General features: G+C 29.6%; 2 protein-coding genes across 3 annotated transcripts; one reads left to right on the top strand and one right to left on the bottom strand.

The window, feature by feature from the left end:
- Nucleotides 1-4,077: 4,077 nt before the first annotated feature.
- LOC130901494 (uncharacterized) lies at nucleotides 4,078-4,993 on the bottom strand. Of its 2 annotated transcripts, none has more exons than XM_057812924.1 (3): nucleotides 4,865-4,993; nucleotides 4,742-4,796; nucleotides 4,078-4,639 (listed from the first exon to the last, which is right to left on the bottom strand). In XM_057812924.1, exons 2-3 carry the CDS (start codon nucleotides 4,784-4,786, stop codon nucleotides 4,124-4,126), a joined length of 561 nt encoding a protein of 186 aa, XP_057668907.1. In that variant the 5' UTR covers nucleotides 4,787-4,796; nucleotides 4,865-4,993; the 3' UTR covers nucleotides 4,078-4,123. The 2 variants fall into 2 exon arrangements, with proteins under 2 accessions (XP_057668907.1, XP_057668908.1); XM_057812925.1 differs by having other exon boundaries at nucleotides 4,869-4,969.
- A 677-nt stretch (nucleotides 4,994-5,670) lies between these two features.
- On the top strand, nucleotides 5,671-16,757 carry LOC130901493 (CUE domain-containing protein 2). Its single transcript, XM_057812923.1, has 5 exons — nucleotides 5,671-5,838; nucleotides 6,763-6,945; nucleotides 7,077-7,251; nucleotides 7,395-7,548; nucleotides 10,925-16,757. The coding sequence occupies exons 2-5, from the start codon at nucleotides 6,774-6,776 to the stop codon at nucleotides 11,285-11,287; spliced, it is 864 nt and encodes a 287-aa protein (XP_057668906.1). The 5' UTR covers nucleotides 5,671-5,838; nucleotides 6,763-6,773; the 3' UTR covers nucleotides 11,288-16,757.
- Nucleotides 16,758-16,953: the final 196 nt, after the last annotated feature.

The raw sequence follows: 16,953 nt of genomic DNA, 5'->3' as shown, positions 1-16,953 counted from the left end.
GATCTGACAATGCCACGATTATTTTCTCACGGTTTCCTAAAAGCTTTATCATTGCGTTTTATGTCATTAGGTTTCTGCTCCACATGAAGAACCTTTTTACTTGTATCAAGATTTTCATTCACTAGCTTAATTTCATGATCTAATAATCTTGAATTTACTAAACTCTACGTGATACTGTCTTCCGATAGCCGTTCTCACGCCATTCTAAGTAGTCGGTAAGGTCATTAATAGTTGGGACACTTTATCAACTTCTGAAATTGTTGCTCCGGCAAAGTACATAAAATGTTTACACAAATCTGTTTCACCTCCTAATTCTAAATTAAATAATTTCATTCGAGCTCCTAGTTGTATCACTTTACACTTTTTCACTTAAAGATATTGTTTAATACAGCAAACATTTGTTTTTTCGACGAATCCGGTTTCACATAACTTAAATCGGACAAATATTCGATTAACACATTTTTCGCGGTTGACTCTGATTTCTTCCACTTGTTTTTATCGATGTTTATCGATCACATGAATGACTTCGGGTTCACTTAAAAGACTAGGGATTCTAAACAATCATATATTATAATTTTCAAGGTTAAAAGTTTGAATGTTTCTTTTCGATTTTAAATTTTCCATACTGTCTTTTAAACAACAATTCTAATAATTGGAAATAGTTATTTTCTCTGAGAATCACTTAACACATTGATTATCAATTGCACTTTGAAATTTAATTTGTACTTTAATATTTTTTTTTTCATCAATCAAGAACATAACCTGGGCCCGTAACCTGTTAGGATTATGGATTAGGTAACGGTGTAATTATGGAAAAAAAACTAATTACGTTATCATTTGGAAGATTATTTTATTTCTATTATAGTTTTGAAGGTATGACCTTACAATGTTAAGGATCGGAGAGAGCTAACTACCTACTACCTAAACTTAACATATTTTGAGGTTATACTATCGATTTTATATTTAAACTTATACCTGGTTCTATGACAGATGTTTTAAAATAGAAAACTTTACTTCCATAATTATATTTAATATTAGTTAATATTATAAAAGTATGATATCTTAAAAAAGACATAAATATTAAACTCAAGTGTGGAAAGTTTAACATACTTATTTTAATTACTACTATTCTATATCTCATTTCAAATTTAGTTAAATTTAATGAGAATGATTTAAATTGATTTAGAAATACTATCAACTCTACTAAAAAATTTATTTTCAGAACATGTACTTCACTACGTGTTCAGAAATGTAAATTGTTGTAAAGTGTTTCATATTCAGTTTTATTTTATTTTAGAAGGTTGTAGTTATGAATCTTGTTTATAATACCCGCATAACTAAAGTTTTTGAAGTAAACATTTTTTCGTACCGTATAGCAGACGACACATTGTAAAGCATAAAGATGCGAACCTATTCACTTCAAATTTATGAATAATTCTGCACAGACATTTTTAATTCGTTTCTGGGAACTCTTCGATTGCATTTAATAATTTTATTACCCTGGCTTTTCCCAGGTAAAGACATATATTAGAATATGGTCCTTCGACCTAACTTACTCGATTTTCTATCTCAATATTAATTCATTTAATTAATTCCGTCGACTTTATTTTAAATCCATTTAAATTTGAAATGAGTTGATGATAAACAATACTACGTTTAAAAAAAATACTACGTCTATGATAAGTGGAACGAAATTAGTATTATCCGTGTTAATTACTAGCAAAAAAAACATCATGTTACTTTTTTTCACAGATGATAGATCAATCTAATTGATGTAGCAGAAATAATTGAGACCGGATGTATACAACTGTGAAATATGAAGATCAGACTAGTAGTTTTCCGTTCTATAGACTACACAACAATAACTTTAAAATAATAAATATTGATAGGAAGGTTAATTCCATAATTAATTAATTATGTAATCCAATGATTCAAATTTCAAACTTGCAAAGTTCTACAGAATGATTTTTTTTTTTGGAATATGTTCAGGGGTGTCCTCTGAATGTAAATCCAAGTAGACGTCATAGAGGGGCCGTCCGCATCAGCCGCCATGTTGAAAAACACGTTTTATCGAATATCTCGCGAACCACGCCTCGTACGACAAAAATAGTAGAGATAATTTTTATAGGTAACAATTTTTTCCATCTCTTTTATTTCAAACTCCTTTTGTATAGCGCATAGGTTTTGAATTATAGTGCTCCAAACTTTTTATTATATGGTTTTTGCTAAATTCATGATAAAGCTCACGATAAATTAAAAATGGTGGTTACTGAATTTGTAGAGCATGAAATTTCCTATAAATTTGATTGGAAACTTTTTTCTGTAACATTCATAGTTTAAGAGTTGCAGCTTGGTAAAACTTGCACCTCGTACATTATGAGTGTTCGGTATAGCTACATCGACAAGAAGTACTGATTTGACTCTTCTATCAACCACGATACCACCACGATGTCAGGTCTGTCTATCGGTTTATCAGTTTATCGGCGATAATGGAACTATCGTAGTAAAGTCTAAAATTGTTATTTTCGAGCACTGTTTGCGGCTAATGTATATGTTTTTGAGATTTTCGTAAAGTAATAGTTTAAAGTTCATGGCTTAACATTTAGATTATAATAGATTTGGAAATGTGACTTCACGAAATTTGGGACCATTATCCTCTCTTGACACACAATGTCACACTTAGTCGACCCCCTCCCACTCCCTTAACGTAATTTATAAATGGCCCCATAGGGCCTTATCATACTAGAGGATTGCGAGAGGAGCGGGCACCCAACGTTCACGCCGCTCACGCGCAGATAATTCGTTGTCGACGCGCTACGAAATCACTGCGAATAGTAGCGTGGACGCCATCTTGTACTATGTACTTATTTCACTTTAAAAATATACCTTGTAGTAATTACGAGCCTTTCTTTAGGTGTCACTGATAATCTTAAATGTGTGTCTTCATGTCTAAGTCAGTTTGTATCAGATGCAACAACTAAAATGGAGGTCTTGACATTCGCAACTAAGTACGAATTTTTTTTAGATCATTTTTGATTCGTTTGCAAAACAACACAAAGTAGTCGCTCTCTTCTATTCGATTAATTGATAATGGGTCCTCCCAAATTCGTCAATGCTTTCGTTTTCGTCTCCGGCGTCTTCAAAGTAACAAAATCCATTTTATTAATTTCGGCCACGCGTCCGCGACATCTGCGGATTTCTGTGGCTTACTAAATTGCAGCAGTGTTTACTTGGTTGCCTACAGCGCGGGATGCATTATAATTTTTTTCCAACTTACTCTTTCGTTTGAATTCTAAAAAAATAAGGGAACAAACGAAAAAAGATATCGTGAATTGAATATCGTATTGATATTAATTTCAGAAAACAAAAACATGTCCAAAAATATAGCTGAGCAAGAAACGAAGATTAAATAATCACTTTTCAACTTTGTTAAAAATCACATACCAGAAGCTGATTTGAATTTAATAGATGAAATTGTTTTATCTTATGTTATTGCCGTATTGGAAGATGTAGGAACAGATCCAGTTTTTGACGTAGAGGGTAAGTAGTTACTTACAAGTAGAGGAATGGATTGAATGATGAATTAAATTAAACTAAGTTTATTATACAATTATTCAAACTGTTTGTGATTTGAAGTTTTTTATTAGTTACTTTTCCAAAAATTCCTTTTAGGTTTTTGTGAGATGATGGCCGCTTATTTTCCTGAATTTGAATCAATTAATCATGCTTCTGATTGCCAATGGATGTTTGAACTGGAAGCCAAACTGCAAGAGGCTGAAGAATCCACAGAAAAAGATTTTACAATAAATATATCTCTTCCAGAAATCTTACCAAAAACTAAACCTAGGTAAAAAAATGTTTATAATCAAATTTATATTTTTTTCTTCGTGTAAACAGTTTGAATATATATAAAGCTTCAATTTATGTGAAAACCAGTTTGTTACAAATTTTTTAAAGTGTTCTGATCAGTTCTGATGTGGATGCCCACAAGAGGGATTTATTGCAATTTTTTTCCAACTTACTCATTAGTTTAAATTCTAAAAGGATAAGGGTAGAAAGGAAAAAAAAACGATGTCGTGAATTGAATATGTTATTTCTATTAATATTTTTTTTCCTATATCTTTTACACAAATCGTGATCCCATTAGTATCGGTTGCATTTCTTGTCCCATAGAATTAAAAGGTAATTTTGGTTCCACCATTGGTACCATTTGATCTGCTCCAGGTTGCAACCATTCTTGTGAAGGGAATTGCGCCTCGGGCATATATTGTTGTTGTTCTAAAGACACATCAGAGTTTGATACCAAACAATATAGGAGCTTATCAATATCCCAGCATGCTTTAATAGTACCTGACGGGAGTAGATTGCCAAGACATTGATTGAAAGAGGCAATTACTTTATTATTGTTATTAAATAAAGCCGTAAATAAGTATTCCATGAACTTTGATTTCATTAAAACGCCTTTATTGTTGAGTGTACCATCTTTTTCAAAAACGCACCTTTGAATGCACAACGCTGCTTCTCTATTATTTTCTATTCTATTATTTTCTACCTCTAATTTCGAAGCACATTGTGCATAATAATCCATGGTTCCTAAATTTCCACCTGTAAATGGATTTTGAGTCATAGACTTAGTTACCTAAAATATAAATGAAAAAAATATGAAAATATTTTAGATATTTGGTATGTTTTATTGCAATTCATGAATGTAAAATTATACTATATTAATATTTTTATTTACCAAAAAACATAGTATTGCCAAGCTTAAGAATATTGTACGGGCCATTGTAGATCACCTATAAATTAAGTAGAATCTATGAAATGTTCGTGAATTTATACTTTTCGTAATTAAAAAACAAATTACCTACACTCTCCACTATTGAACAGATACTTCAGAATTCAGGTGCAAGAGACGCGAATACTACTAAATCAGGAGTATATTTTACGCTTGGTGATATCTTATATAAAGTAAAATTCATTTACAACAAAAAAATAAATTTCAACAGCAATAAAATATTTTATATTCAATTGAATTATTAAAAGACAATGGTGTGTGTGGGAATTTACGACTTTAGTTTATTTAATAAATTGACTGTCGACTGATATGATAATTAAAATTGGAAAATGAAACAATAATAAATTAAATCTTCAGTAGATTTACACAATATTGCTAATTAAATAAATATTTTGATAAATTTGACCAGATTATAATGGTCAATTGAAGAGATTTTCAATATCTGCGTATATCCATTCCTTAACTCAAGATGAATTACATAAATTAATAGAAAATTTTCTTGATTTTCTTATTAAATTCCATATTAAATACTAATATAGAAAAAAATTTCTAACCAATATTTAGACACGAATTTACAATAAAATCTTTTTATTTTTACCTAAATATTCAAAAAATTCCAAATAAATATAATTATATTCTTCCATGGTTAGTTTTTTATTGGTATAAACGAAAATAAAAGCAAAAAATACGAAAAAAATATCAAGCTTATGTATACATAATTTTAAATCAGTTCCGAACAATTATTCATGGAACATATAATTTTTCTTATATCATATTTATGTATGGAACGATGAAATGCTTGTGAAACTAGCTTAAGTGTTAAAATTCCATGCTGAATTCAGATGTTCAATACAGCGCCCTCTTTAAATCTTTGTGCTAGTTATCAACTAGAATTTTACCTGTTTGTGCAATTTGTTTGTTATTGATTGATTGGTAGTATATCTATTTGGAATATATTTAAAAATTAAGAATTAATGGAATAACTGAATTATATTTATAACGTTAAATAGTGAAAATAATTGGTTTCAAATAATATTTTCCATGTAAGTTTTATTTATGGAATGTTTGTAGTTTATCATTTTAAAAGCTTTTTTTAAATTATGAAAAAAAAAATGTTAAACTCTAAATTTACGTATATTAAATGCTTAATACTATTCGAAATCGTTTTATTAATAATTTAAACGGGTAACTTGAAATATATTTTTTTGTTTTTTATCTATTAGGACTCTAGATGTACTAACAAAAAATAGTAATAGCTTGTTCAATAAAACTCTTTGTTGAAATTTGTGAACTACTTTACATCCCTTACACAAATTAATGAAATATTTCAACAAAGAATTATAGTAATAATGATACAAATTATTATATTAAAAAGTATTTTTTCTTACAATTTATAGGAGAGTATTGAAATGTTATATGTTTAGGTTTCAAATTATTAGGCATTAAATAACAAAAGATACACAACAACATTCAATATAACTGTTTCCTGAATATATAATAGGTGTATGTTTTTCATTTTTCAGTTTGGATTGTATTTAATTGAATTTTCTATAGACTCAGGTACTTATCAATAAAATATTTATTGGAATGAATATTTGTAAAATAATTGTTCACATTTTATCATCCTTAGTAATAAACATTATCTATTTAATAGGTATAAATAACAAATATCAGCAAATTTTATTGTTGTTACATACATAACATAGCAACGGTTTGTGCACAAACTGGTTGTTCTAAGTCTTTCTTAGCTTCCATTTTGAATTTTGCATCTCTTATGTACCTGGATGTATAGGATGTGATTTAAATGTGCTATATATTATCAAATACAAGTTGTATTTCATTTCGTTGACAGTTCAATTTCATGATATTTTATTATTAACCATTTAATGGTTCACAATCATCCCCAGGCATGAATTTTCTCTTATTTTCAAGGATAATAATATAAATTGTATTGATATTAATTTCAGAAATCAAAAACATGTCCAAGAAAAATATTGCTGAACAAGAAACAAAGATTAAAGATTCACTATTCAACTTTGTTAAAAATCACATACCTGAAGCTGATTTGAATTTAATAGATGAAATTGTTTTATCTTATGTTATTGCCGTATTGGAAGATGTAGGAACAGATCCAGTTTTTGATGTAGAAGGTAAGTAATTACTTACAAGTAGAAGAATGGATTAAATGGTGAGTTAAATTAAACTAAGTTTATTATACAATTATTCAAACTGTTGTGATTTGAAGTTTTTTATTAGTTACTTTTCCAAAAATTCCTTTTAGGTTTTTGTGAGATGATGGCCGCTTATTTTCCTGAATTTGAATCAATTAATCATGCTTCTGTTTGCCAATGGATGTTTGAACTGGAAGCCAAACTGCAAGAGGCTGAAGAACCTGAAGAAAAAGGTTCTACAATAAATATATCTCTTCCAGAAATCGTACCAAAAACTAAACCTAGGTAAAAAAATGTTTATAATCAAATTTATATTTTTTCTTCGTGTAAACTTTTTGAATATATAAAGCTTCAATTTATGTTAAAACCAGTTTATTACAAATTGAAGATTTTTTAAAAGTATTTTAATCAGTACATTTTTTTATTAGGACCACAAGTATAAGTTCTGATGTGGATGGCCCCAAGAGGGTACATAAGTTATCTGAAATGAGTGATGGGGGATCCACAGATAGCTCCTGCTGTGAATTTCCAGATGAAATGGATATTCTTCAAGAAATGTTTCCTACAGTTTGTTGCATAGAGGTATGAATAACCCCATAGTTTTTTATTTGGTAAATAATATTTTTTACTAATATTTTCAATCAAAAGTTTAGTTTTATTTTGAGTAGCTCAATTAGACAATGTTTTATCATAACTTTTGCTTGTAACATAATTTTAGATAAAATAAAAAAATCTTCTTTGGATGATAATTGAGTATTTTAAAAAGAAAATACTTTTTTTGGGACAATGTGTAGTGCAAAGTAATTCTAATCAATAAATAATAACCATTAAGTGTTTTATAAATACAATGCAGAGTTGATTGGTAAATTAGAAAATGCTGTCAAGCATCAATATCAAAGTGATTAGAACATTGTTTTTTGATAATTAGTTTATATATATAATCAAGACCTTGAGGTTATTGAAAATAATGAAAGTGTTTTGATTTGTCATTCATGATTCTATCATCTAAGTAAGCATGAAGTGGTAAAAGTTAATATCACTTGATGGTTTCAAATATTAAGCTGACCATACGTCCCGTATTGGCCGGTACAATCCCAGATTTCCACCTTGCATCCTGGATTTTTCTAGAAGTAACATTTGTCCCTGATCATATTTATATTTAAAATCTTAGCTAGAGTGGAAACTGTGAAATATTTTTGTAGCTTTGCTGAAACAGAATTTTCAATGTTATTGAGAAACCCCCAAATAAGGTGGCTTGCTTATAGTTTGTACTAAATTAGATAAACTTGAAGAAGAAAAAAAAGTATCTGAAAAGCAGATTATATAGTTTCGAGCTGACGCTGGTTAATTTTATCAGACTGCACTCAGTTATTCACAGAAATGGACAAAGATTTCAGGACCTGTATGGTCATATATGGATTTATATAGTGACCAGTATGGGTTGAAATTTAATCTTCACTTGTTAATAAAATTACAATAACCCATCAAATTTATGAAAATGGTATAAACTACGAGTATGCTTGTATGAATCTATATATTATGGAAGAGAAAATTGCATGGAAAAGTAAAGGAACTGCATCAATCCAATCGTGGATTGAAATGGTCTCTCACTTTAATAATTGTGAACTTCCATTTTCAAATTTATGAAAATTAGCAGAGTTCTTTTTCTGCTTGCCTGGCACAAATGCTTTTATGGTTAGAAAGTAACAAAACTCCATTTGAAATAATCACACTAAAAACGATATTACTTACTAAAGTTAGTTATGAAGAACATTCTACAGAATGTACACAATGCTTCAAAGTGAAAAAACCTACTGAAAAAGATCTGTAGTTCAGAAAAATATAAAAAGTTTTGTACTCAATAATTCTGATTAAAAAAATTCGATTCACTTGAAAAAAAAACATTAATTTTTATGATGCCTTTAAATAGTATTTGCTAAGTATACTTTTTATTAAAAAAATCATATTCAAGTTACTTAACTTACTTACTTACTTACTTACCCCCCTCACCTGCTACAAATTCCCGTCCTGAATTTGTAATAAAAAAAATATGGTCACCTTATATACAAGTTGTTTCAAAAAAGTGATCCCATCTCTAGGATAGATAGAAAAATATTTGGGGTTTGCTCAGTAAATAATTTTTTACGATTTCGCCGCAACTACTGGCAACATTGTATTGAAATTTTATGCGAATATGTTTTGGAAGCTGATACATAGTATTTATTTCTGACTCTCCTAATGGGCGTTAGTTACAGAGTGCTACAGGTGTTTTGTTTCGGTTTTCTCTTATACCTGAAGGATTAACGAGACTTCTCACCCTTCATTATTCCACTCCTAGCACAACCTTTAAACAATAGAAAAGAAAGCAGAAAAAATCTGCAGAGGCTTAGTCATAAACAACCATGAAAGTAAAAAACTTGAGGATGAAGTTATGCGTGAATATTTTTATGTTATTCAAATAAAACTAGTTTATATATATATATATATATATATATATATATATATATATATATATATATATATATATATATATATTTTCTTTTTCCATTTCTATACTGCAAAAAAAACGATCTGTTCTGACATTTGTGGGTCGTAGGTTTTTATATTTTTTATCAATGTTTACCAAGTTTAATCTATTGTCAGATATTTCACCAATAACAGTAAATCGACTTTGAACATGAGTTTTTGTATCGGGTACTGTGGTAATCAAAACATTTCCGATATTATTAATATCGTTACACTTCATTCTGAATACAATAAATTCTACGCTTACATTAAAATTATTCGTGGTCATACCTTTTGAATGAGATAATGATCGTCTGGAGCTTGCAACAGAAACTTATTAATTTCTTCACGGAGAAATGTTCTAGATTTTTTGAGTCTATAGCCAACTGATTTATTTTTCAAATATGCAATGAGTTTTGAGTATTTACTGATGTCTTATGTCGTTATTTACCATTAGGGTGCCTTCCAGTTTTGAATAAGACGACCAAAGTGCTGAAGACTTCCACATTTGGATATAGTTTCAAAGCTACTTCTATTTATGCCTTGTTTAGTACGCCACTCTGTAAAAGAATTATATTCCTTTAAATCGTTATCTGGATTTATCAGGGAAAAAATGAACTCCGGTACATTTTTCAGGCTTTCGACCGATCCAAAAATTACATTCTTTATGAATGCAAATGAAAAAAAAAAAACGTGAATGTTATAACGGACGTAGAAAATATATAAATAGGTGCCTATTAGCCTAGCGTTACCGCATGGTAACGCAAAGAAATATTTTAACCTAACTACAACATCCAAATAAAAATTATTTCAAATCCGTTAGAGCTCGATACTTTCATATATAAGGAACAAGATAGATAAACATCTCTAACCTCAAAGAATGATAAATAAGAATTTTGTACTTAGGTTCCATGTTTTTACACACTTTACAAACGATCACTTTTCAAACCGACAAAACTCTGCTACAAAAAATGAATAAAAGTTCAGGCTTGCGCTTTGGTCATCTCTCAATTATAAGCTGGTGCCATCTTTTAGTAGATGACTGCTTTACATAAATTCGTAAACGCGTTAACATATGGTAAAGTGGGTTAAAGAAAAAGTTTATGCTACAGAGGTAAGTTCACTTCAAGAATTAAAAGACAGAATTCAACGTCACTTGAATTTGAATGGTGCTTTATTTCACTTGAAATTTTGCTAAATAAATCGAATATTGAAAAAGTCATGTTCAATACTACTTGGTACTAACGAATAAAATTTCAGTAAAATGTTGCCGGTAGTTGCGGTAAAATCGTAAAAAATGTGGATAATTTTTTTTCTTCGACGCCCTCTATCTTCAATACAATCAATTTTTAACTTATCAAACCCCAAATACTTTTCAGTTTTCTATCTATCCTAGATACGGGATCACCTATTTTTGAAACATCCTGTTTATTGAAATGAAAAACTTTTTTAGGTTAAACATTGTTTGGCAATAGCCGCCGGGGATATCGAACGCGCCACACAAATTTTAATTGATCGCCAAGAGAACGGACAATGTTTGAACCAAAACAATTCGCTGACGATTCAAGTGGCCAAAAAAACGATAGACGATTCGGAATTGAAAAATCGCATCATAGAACGATATTCTTATATCGATAAAGATGCTTTTGCAAAAGAACATAGGCCGGTGGCGCCGAAAGTAGAACCGAAAAAGATGGTGCGTTACCGCGACAACAAAATAGTAAGTTTGAAAGGAGAACGTTTTACGGAAGTTAAAAAAGGCGAGGACGTAGACGACATTTCTTTGAAAAAAAACAAAAAAGGCCATACTCCGTAACCCGTAATAAGTTTCAACTTTCCCCGATCGGGTTTCAATATTATAGAACACGGCGGCGATTTTAATTGGCTTTATTTATATAATGTATTATGTGTATTAACCGCTAAGGCGGTTCGTTTTTATTATCAATACTCTCGATTGTTTTGTTATCTCGAATCCTTTCTGAGGATTTTCATTAGTTTTAAGTATATATTACGAAGTGTAAGGTTCGTAGGTAATATTTTGAATTCAGGTAGTGAAATTATATTAAGTATATATTTAATTCGCCTCGGTTTTAACTAGCTATAAGGAGCAAGTGTTAGGTTAGGATGTTATTATTTCGAACACCAAAAAAAATTATTTTTCTAATTGATCTGTAATATTTTATTTTGCAAATCTACTGATAGTTGCAGTATAGCAAAATACCTAAACTCAATTTGAATCTCATCTATTTATTTCTATTGAAATATATGTTTTAGCGATATATTTTAAACGGTTTTTTTATTTTTTTTATTCTTATTCAATATAAGCAACCACCCTCTTGAATTCTAATGTGTTTTAAAAAAATGTGATAAAAGTTCGAAACTAATATTTCTACACTTAACTACTTGCTCCGTTTTAAATGTATTATTATTGGTATTACTACATTAAGTATGTTAAGCTAGTCAAATATTTAATGAAAAAAAATCCTATTTCTTCACTTATTAATCATGAGTGTAAGATGGTTACTCGACTACATTTTGGATAAAATTTACAACAGTTTATTACATTAACTGTTAGAACTTTTTTGTAAAACTTTTAAAGCCACAAACAGAACTATTCAAATCACTTTTGCTGCTTATAACAGATATTTCTACATAAAAGTCAGTGGCGTATTTAAAAAGTAATGTTTTTATGATTGGGTACAAACTTGGTATATTTTAATGTAAAATTTTTGCAAATTTATCTTCTGAATACATTGATATATCACAACCTAATCTTCAATAAGTTTTAGCTTCAAAAATCAGAAAAATTCATATTTGAAACGTTCCGGGGCAAAGTGATCTAAGTGCCAAAATACGGAAAAATGAAAAAAACTGGTCAGTAACTGAAATTTCTCCATTTATCTTTATTAAAAAGAGCAAAACTTATACAAAACATATTATAAAAAAATTACAATTAAAAAAAAGAAACTTCTGCACAATCATATACAGGTAGTCCTCGATTTTCGTACAATTCGTTATTTCGTACATTTTTTTTATACATAATCCACAATTTGATCGAATTCCAATTTGAAGCACGTCGCTCTAATTACGCAAAGCACTACATCTTATTGCTTAAATTAATTTCACGTAAATAAATTTCAAAACAGGCCCTACAGGAAAGGCGGAAGTAGCTAATTTGCAAATCTTCCCCATCTCAAATCTAAAGCAAACAAAAGAAATAGCAAACAGTTTTAAGGTAATACATTCCACTGGCGGTTATATTAACCGAAAGTACATCCAGACAACATAATGGGTAAAAACAACATTTACGAGTTTCATCATTTAATAAATATTCTGTGTATAGCTACTTCACTACGTACACGTGCATCAGAAATTAGCGAAAAACTTATATCAGCATGTGCTTAGCACGGCAGATATAAACTAACTAGTTACAACACGCAAACACGAGGCGTCTAAAGGTTGCATATACAATGATGTGTGGACTGTGAATAAATACTTTACTTTTTGTGCTAGCAATTTTGGGCCAAATTACCCACTGAGCCATATTTACCTTATATATTTACCCCTTTTCGACTTCATGAGTGAAATCGGGCAACATCGGAAAAAAACTATCAATAATGAAGTATCCATGTAAACGAGACCGCTTCTGTTCAACTTCTAACCATGCAAAAACCACGCACTTTGTCACTTCATTTAGCAAAACATCTTCTACACAATAATAATACGGAAAACACGCCAATGTAGTAAAAATACACTGAACAAAAGGGATGAGGATATTCTCACGCTCTTTATCAGCTATGACGTGCCTGTGTTTTTCTTATTTGATTTGTACTTTACAACCACAGTATCATCAGCAAAGCTGATCATTTGTCCCATTTTCTTCAATCAAAATATATTATTCATGTAAATAATGAATAAAAATGGACCCAAGACCGTGCCTTGAGGCACTCCACATGTCACTTCTTTTATTTTGACCTGTTATTATTTATTATACTTATTCCTAGGTCCTCTAAGGTTTCTAGCATTTTTTATGCATGTGTCATGTGTGAATGAATTCATGGCCTAGTATTAAATAAACAAACATAAATATGGATTCTTCTTCTATTTGAAGCTGAAATTTATTGAAGATTAGGTTGTGACACATCGATGTATACAGAAAAAAAAAATTTTTCAAATACGCCACTGACTTTTATGTAAAAATTTTAATTATAAACTGTTTTCATTTTTTTTCTAGCTTATACAGGACTTGAGAAATAATAACATCTCCAAAAGTGAAATTTTTGTTTTCGCCTTGTATTTCAGGAACAAAAGTAATTGGAATATTTCCGTTTGTGGCTTTAAAATTTTTACTAAAAAGTGATACGGGGTCGCGAAAACCGCATGTCGATATCTTTAATAATAGCTGAGATACAGTGCAGTATCAACCAAATGGGACACATGTACATAAGGTGAATGAATGTACTTGAGTGACCCATCTTTTACAAAACTTTATTTATTTTTTTTTTGTAAATTTGGCTTAAAGTAACCATTAATCGTATTGAATTCTTAATTTGGATAATTTCGTTTAATTGAATATATAGTCCGGCCAGTGTGTGTTGACTTATAAACATTCAAAATATGGTTTTTTTTGAACGGTGACCAATCGGTGAAATGATGTAGGGCCAGAATTGTTTTATCTTTTTTGTTCTTATTATGTTCTCGACAATTACATTCTGGTATATTCTGGATTTCAAGTACTGTTTAGTCATATTAATGTAACTCTTATTGCATTCCATTTAACACGACGATTTATCACATTTCTTCTATTATTCTAGTTTATTATTTTTTGTAAATTCTAATTGTTTTAAGCCAATTTTATATTACATTAATGTAAACTGTGATTTCCTCTATTATGTTTTAAATAAAATGAATCGTTATTTTGAATTCTTAGTTGATTGAAATATGATTTTCAATAATTTAATGTGAATTCAAAATAATGGTTTGCGATTAGTGTTTAAGGGACGTTCTACTTTTCTACGGACAATTTGAGTGATAATTTTTTTTTATTTAAACAAAAATTAAAAGTTTATTTTTGTTATAAAAAGTAATTTTAAATTATTGTCCGATTATCAAAGATTTCAGAAACATATTATGCATCGACGTTTTATTTATACCTTTTATTTATTTTAAGTTTTATCGGAATATAAAATAAACAACTCAGTCACAAAAAAATATATTTATTAGTTATTATGTAAAATAATTTTTTTTAACTAGAATACACGACACTATTTTCTCTCTAACTTAAAGTCACCACCTAGCGCCAGCCCCCAATATTAATACATAGAAAGATGATTTTTGAAATTAGTTGAATTGATATTATTTGCTGTTAAACTCTGCACATGCATATGGTTTTATGTATTTGTGGAATCATCATCAAACCTTTCAATCCTTTAGATTATGGCAATCGAGTATAGCGCGTTAAAATCCTTATTTGAGGTAGATTACTCCTCGTTTTCTTATTTTTGTTTTCTTTATAGATTATCGTTTATCTTGGCTGTTTTTGTTTTTATTTTCCATTCCTTTTGGTTCCGGCATTTTGCCCTTCAGTTCAGTTGAGTCTTTTTGCTTTTATATATCTCACTATATTTTCCTTCTCCAGCTCTTTCTCTATTTCTTCGATTTTCTTTGATCTCCTTTGTCCCTCGTGTGTTATGTTTGGATCTGTTATAGTTCTCTCTCGGTTCTTTTAAGTTCTTTTTCCCTTTTGTTGATTACTGTTGTTTCCATCCATTATTCCTAGATAGTTGATACTATTTCATAATTTTATTTGTTAGTTTTCAGTTGGTTTGCTCTCTCTTCTGGTTTTCCCAAATTTTTTTCCTATATTTTGTTTTGTCTGCATTTATTTCCAGTCCGTAATTGCTTGTTTCTTCTCTTAATTTGTTGATCGCCTATGATAGTCACATCATCCGCGTAGGCTGCTATCTGTATTATGCCTGTTATAATGTTCTTATTCTGTAATCCTGCATTTCTCACAATACCTTCCAATTGGTTACATTGGATCTCCCCGTTTGACGCTTTTATTTGTGTCTGTCTTTTCTGATGTGCCTTGGAATCTCACTTTAATGTCGCTCTTATTAATTTTCTCAATTTTTTTGGAATTCCTTGTCTCTCTAGTTTTTATTTTCTCTCTTTTTATTGAATCGAAAGCACTTGCATTTGTGGAATACTAAAGTTTTATCAATGTTACTCTTTGACGTTATTTTTTTAAGCGAGGTCGTTTTGTAACATTAGGAGGCGCAAAGAGACACTTTTAGAATACTATGTCACAATGATTTTGTAAAAAATTTAAATAGGATTTTAGTTTTACTATAATCTCTGTATGGTCCAAAAAATCTTGTGGAAATAAAATTTTAGAAACTACAATTTTGGACAGGAGACGCGTCATTTTCTGTAGAAAAGTAGAAAGCCCCTTATATTATTTTATTATGAGTCATTTCTGAGTGCATTCTTCTAGTTAGTCTTTTGAATAAATAGTTTTTGAACAGAACATAGACAGCTTGAATTTTGGAAAATGCATTTTTTTGTATATTTAGAACTGTCGTAACTGTTATGTATCTAACCAATGATGGTTGACCATATTCTTTGTTTTAAATAATTAAAACTACTTTCGAATAAACTATTTATTAAACAAAAAAACATGGTTCCAATACTTGACGAATGCCAGACTATTAAAGACCTCGTATCTGTTTACAGACCGCTTTTAAATACTAAAATCCTATTATACAAAAGGCTATTAATAATTGTATGTATGGTCGAGTCACATCGATATAAAATAAATTACGTAATTTTATACGTTAATGGAAATTCAAGTGTCTAAAGAACACTTACGAGTCAATTAACGATGATGTGACTCCCCATTAGGATCGTGTACCAAAAATCTTAATAATCCTTGAGTTAGGTAACTAAGTATCACCCAACCAGATGATTATCAGATTCTAATGGTTCCCATCAGGAGATGAGTAAATTTACACACAAGAGGTTGTATCTCTGTCTGGGTTATATTCGTGCCATGTTATTAAAATCAAATAATTTTAAATAGGAAATTATTATGTCAAAACAGAAACATTGATTTAAAAATATGAAGTTTATGACAATTTTCAATGATTAATTTGTGGTATGCACTCAACTATATTTTACGGTTCGTATTATTATCAGTGTTGTACAAAGGAAAATTTGTGAAATATTTAATATTTTTTTTTTATTATTTCTATATCAATTTTAAAAATTAAATTTTACCAATCAAATGTGTGTCATTTATCTCCTATGTACCTAAATACAACTTTCTCAATTAACCAAAAAACCATCAAAACTACTTACTTACTACATAAGAAAACGATTCTCATTGTTTTTCAGTTGTGACGTCATAGGTTTAATAAAAATATTGAGCAGTTGTCTGCTTGATGTTCACGAGGTTATCGTTGCCGGCAACGTAACATGTGC

This window comes from Diorhabda carinulata, chromosome X (genome assembly GCF_026250575.1).
Source record: "Diorhabda carinulata isolate Delta chromosome X, icDioCari1.1, whole genome shotgun sequence".
Classification (NCBI taxonomy): domain Eukaryota; kingdom Metazoa; phylum Arthropoda; class Insecta; order Coleoptera; family Chrysomelidae; genus Diorhabda; species Diorhabda carinulata.
Note: the sequence above shows the minus strand (reverse complement) of the source record. Positions and strands in the feature narration are given on the sequence as shown.